Source organism: Pygoscelis adeliae, unplaced genomic scaffold (assembly GCF_000699105.1).
Source record: "Pygoscelis adeliae isolate BGI_AS28 unplaced genomic scaffold, ASM69910v1 Scaffold438, whole genome shotgun sequence".
In the NCBI taxonomy this organism is placed as follows: Eukaryota; Metazoa; Chordata; class Aves; order Sphenisciformes; family Spheniscidae; genus Pygoscelis; species Pygoscelis adeliae.
Window position 1 is genome coordinate 130182 of NW_008825313.1, and position 4002 is coordinate 134183.

General features: G+C 61.7%; 1 protein-coding gene across 1 annotated transcript in view; it reads right to left on the minus strand.

Moving 5' to 3' along the window:
* Positions 1 to 1861, minus strand: part of LOXL3 (lysyl oxidase-like 3) — an 11668-nt gene extending 9807 nt beyond the window's left edge. Inside the window, exons 1-2 of the mRNA XM_009330265.1 lie at positions 1552 to 1861; positions 678 to 841 (exon numbers count right to left, since the gene is read on the minus strand). Of these exons, the coding sequence (XP_009328540.1) occupies positions 678 to 841; positions 1552 to 1861 (474 nt within the window). The remainder of the gene's footprint in view (positions 1 to 677; positions 842 to 1551) is intronic.
* Between the last annotated feature and the right edge of the window lie 2141 nt (positions 1862 to 4002).

Here is a 4002-nt window from a genome sequence, read left to right on the forward strand (position 1 = left end):
GACGGGGCGAGCGGGGGGGGAGGAGAGGGGGGGGGGGAGAGGGGGGGGGGGGGGGGGGGGGGGAGAGAGAGAGAGGCCAAGCATGCTGGAGGAGTGTGGCGTGGAGGAGCAGGTCTGGGACCGAGGGTCCCCAGCAGGCAGGAGAAAGAAGAAAACAGGCTGCAGAGGTGTGAGACAGACCCCCTGGCCTGGAGAAGCTACTGGGGGAAGCGGCAGCTCGGGATGCTCAGGGGAGGCCGGGGCAGCACCGCTCTCCCATGCAGGGCAGGGGAGGGATGTGCCTGCTGCAGGGTGGCCTGCCACAGTGCCAACTGCTCCCTACAGCCCCAGAGCTGGGCTGGGCTGTGCGCACCCCAGGGAAATAGGTGCTCACACAACTCAGGGGCACTGCGGGTCCAGGGAGCCAGGGCAGTGGGGTAGCACACTCCCCTCTCCATGGGGAGATGGGGACAGCCTGTGTGCTAGGGCTAAGGGAAGGCACTGACAGAGTCCCCTGGTCCTGCACATGGGAGCCTGCCAGTGTGCAGTGGGGAAGTTGCCTCCCAACTATTCAGGGAGGACTGATGCCAGGCTGGGCTGCCCCACGGCAGGGCTGCCCCACAGCAGGGCTCCTGGCAGCTGGCTCTGCGGGATCCTGGGCAGCACCGTCTGCCCACCCTGGCCAGCAGCTTCCTCACCTCAATGACGTTGGAGTCCTTGAAGCCTGGGATGCGCTCATCCTTGCAGATGACACCCGCATCTTCCTCATGGCTGCAGTCGCTGTTCCCCCAGCCCCGGTGTTTGCAGTCCCCAATGCTCTTCTCACCTCCTGCACAATTCACATTGTCCAGCCAGATCCGCCCTGCCAGACACCAGGGCCAGGGATGAGGAGGGGCCAAGTCCATGCAGCATCCCCCAGGAGCAGGGAAGGTGCCCGCGGAGCACAGCCAGGGACCATGCAGGTGTACAGCAGGAGCGTGGATGTTTGGCTGGGGGCAGCCCTCCCTCAGCACAAAGCTGAGGCCAGCGAAATGCCAAGAGTAAAGCCCTGAGTGGGGGATCTGCAGATGGGGACTTCCCACCTCCCCAAGGGGCTGCTCTGCCAGACATAAAGCCCCCATGTAACATGCGCCCCAGGGTCTGTACAGCATCTCACCTGCAGCACAGCCCTCTACACCTCTGCACCACACGCCCACACCAGCCTGGACCCGCAGCCCCCCTATACCACCCAGGGGCATGCACAGCCCTGCTGCTGTAGTGCATGCCTGCAACCACCCTATGCCCTGGATAAATGCACAGCCGCTCATACACAAACACGCAGGGTTGTCCAGCCCGCTTTGCATGTGCATATAATGTGCATGTGCACACACACATGCACACACACACACTGTCAGGGACTCAGCAAACACAAGACCTGCCTGCCCCCGCCCTCCCACCAGTGCATGCAAACCTGCTGTGGCACACACACCATCCCATGGCAGCAGGCTGATGTGCAGCCACAGACAGGTTGGCCCCAGCCCATGCAGTATGGTGGGGCGGGGCCACCCCACCTCTCCTTCCCGCCTCTCTTACCAACGCCTTTGCCGTACTTGGCGCTGTGGGCCCAGCCAGTGGCAGCCACAAAGCCGAGGTGCCGGCACAGCACATGTGCATTGGCCAGCGTGAAGTCGTCGTCACAGATGGTGCCCCACTCATCGTTGTAGAAGACCTCAACACGACCCTCGTTGTGCTTGCGTGGGTAGCCAGCCAGGCGAAACTTCAGCTGGGGCCCAGGGGTGTGCGTGGGGCCCAGGGGGGTGGGCTGGGCACTGCCCACCCACAGCCACATGCTGCTCAGCAGCACCAGCAGCTCCTGCCATGTCCACGTGCTGCAGCTTCCCATGGCAGCTTGGCTCTGCAAGGGCAGAAAGGGTCAGGGTATGCAGGATGGACTAGCTGTGCTGAAACACCAGCTCCCCCGATCCAGACCCATGTTGGTTAAACCCCCCCTGCTCACATGCAGCTCCACTCAGCACCAGCACACCCACACGTCTCATCCCTGGCCAGAGCCACCCCGCTCTCGCTGCCCACCCGGTGCCTCCCGCACGCAGCCCCCTGCACCAGCCCTGCACCCCCAGGGCTGCCATCGGTCAGGGCTCTGCCCAGTGCCTCCCTGGCACCTCGCACCCCTCCGCGAATGGCTGCTACTGAAATCCCACCACGCCGCTGGGTCGCATCTCCTGTGCCAAAGGGCAGTGACGGCAGACAGGCAAAGGGGTGTGCGTCACCCCTAGGAGAGGCAGCCGGAAAGGAGGGGGATCGGTTGCCAGAGCAGAAGGAGGTGGAACAGGACCAGGGCCCAGGGAAAGCCTGGCTGGACCGTCCAGGAGCTTGATCCACCACAAGCAGAGCAATGGCTGCTGGCCGTGAGGGGCTGCCAGCTCACGCTCAGAGCCTTTCACATTCCTCTGTGCGGCATTTCTCCAGCCCTCCAATAACATCTGTGGCTCCCTGAATACCTGAGGGAGATGTGGTATTCCTGCACCAGCCCCATCAGCAAACAATGGTGAAAACACTTCTCTGTGAACCACATTCCTGTGCACTATTCTCATTTATCCCGTAAGGGACCACTTTAACCCTGTGGGTGCCGCAGCCGCCCAGGGACAGCGTTTCTGCGCGGGTGGTGTCAGCCCTGCTCCAGGCTGGGCTCGCCATGCTTTTGATGGCAAAACTCCAATGCTCACGCAGCACTGCCAGCATGGCGACCCACCTGCCTCCCGCCACCGCAGCCTCACATCACCCTTCCAGCCAGTCCCTTCCATAGGCAGGGAAGCACACCCCCAAGCCTGGGAGCCCCCCCGGGACAGGCCCACCAGAAATATGTCTCTGTGCCCTACATGCCCCACCCTGAGAGCAGATCCTGCATGCCGCACTCACACAGATTGTCCTTGTCATTAGACAACGTTAAAAAGAATAAGGTCTGGCTTACCCACAAGTAGGGGTGATTTAAAACTCCAGTGTTTAGCTACAGGGTTACAGAAGAAGGAAAACAAATGCAAACCCCACACATGCTCCCAGCGTGGGGCTGTGCCGCAGGGACCCTTCTCGCAGACCCTTCCCATGGTGCCAGCCATCCTCTTTAGCCAGCACACTTCCCTGCGAGCCTTCATGGCTGCTCTCTCACGGTTTGCTGCCTACGTGAGTAGGCAATACCAGTTGGTGGTATTGCAAACTGGCAATACGCCAGTTTGGTGGTATTGCAAGGGTGTATCAGGGCATCCTCGAGAACCGCAGCTGCTCTTTAGGTGCTGTGCTGTAGAAGCCCCTTTCCCCGGACTAAGGCCGGTCCATGTGTTGCCCCTTTGCTCCTGGAGTCTCGGCACCTGTGGGGTGACAGTAGGGTCCCTGCAGTGACTTTGGGAAGGGGGTCCTCACAGAGCGAAGGAGCCAGGGAGTCCCCCCTCAGGCAGCACAGCCTCTCCAGGGCCTCGCTGTCAGCCTGGCCACCAGCACAGGGCTGGGGGCTGGCATGGCCGACCCACCGCCCTGCTAGCCCCCTGGGGCAGTGTTTCTGCAGAGGCTCTGCTAGCAGGAATTGGCCCTGTTCCTGCTCTGTTCACTTTTCCAGATGATGGAGGCCAGGTCACCCCTCCAGTCTCTGGGAATGCCTCCTGGACCCAAGGCAAGGACGAACCAGGACAGTGCCCAGAGACAACCCCTTTTCCATGGCCATCACACCGAAAAAAAAACCCTGAAGGGCACCAGCCCTGCTGCCTACCCCTTCAGGCATGCACCATGTCAAAGGTGCCACCAAGAGCAGCGAGTTCCTTGGAATAAGTGCCTGGTGCCCGCAGGGATGCTCAGGGAGTGAGGGTGAGGGGTTAACAAGGACCAACAACACCGGTGCAGGCCAATGCAAGACATCGTGGCAGGAAGCACACCAATGCCCTTGGGGCAATCACATCAGCACCGGGTCCCTCCTCTATCACAGCCTGGGGCATGCGGGACACCACAGTGCTGATGGAGATTCAGCAGTAGGCAGGA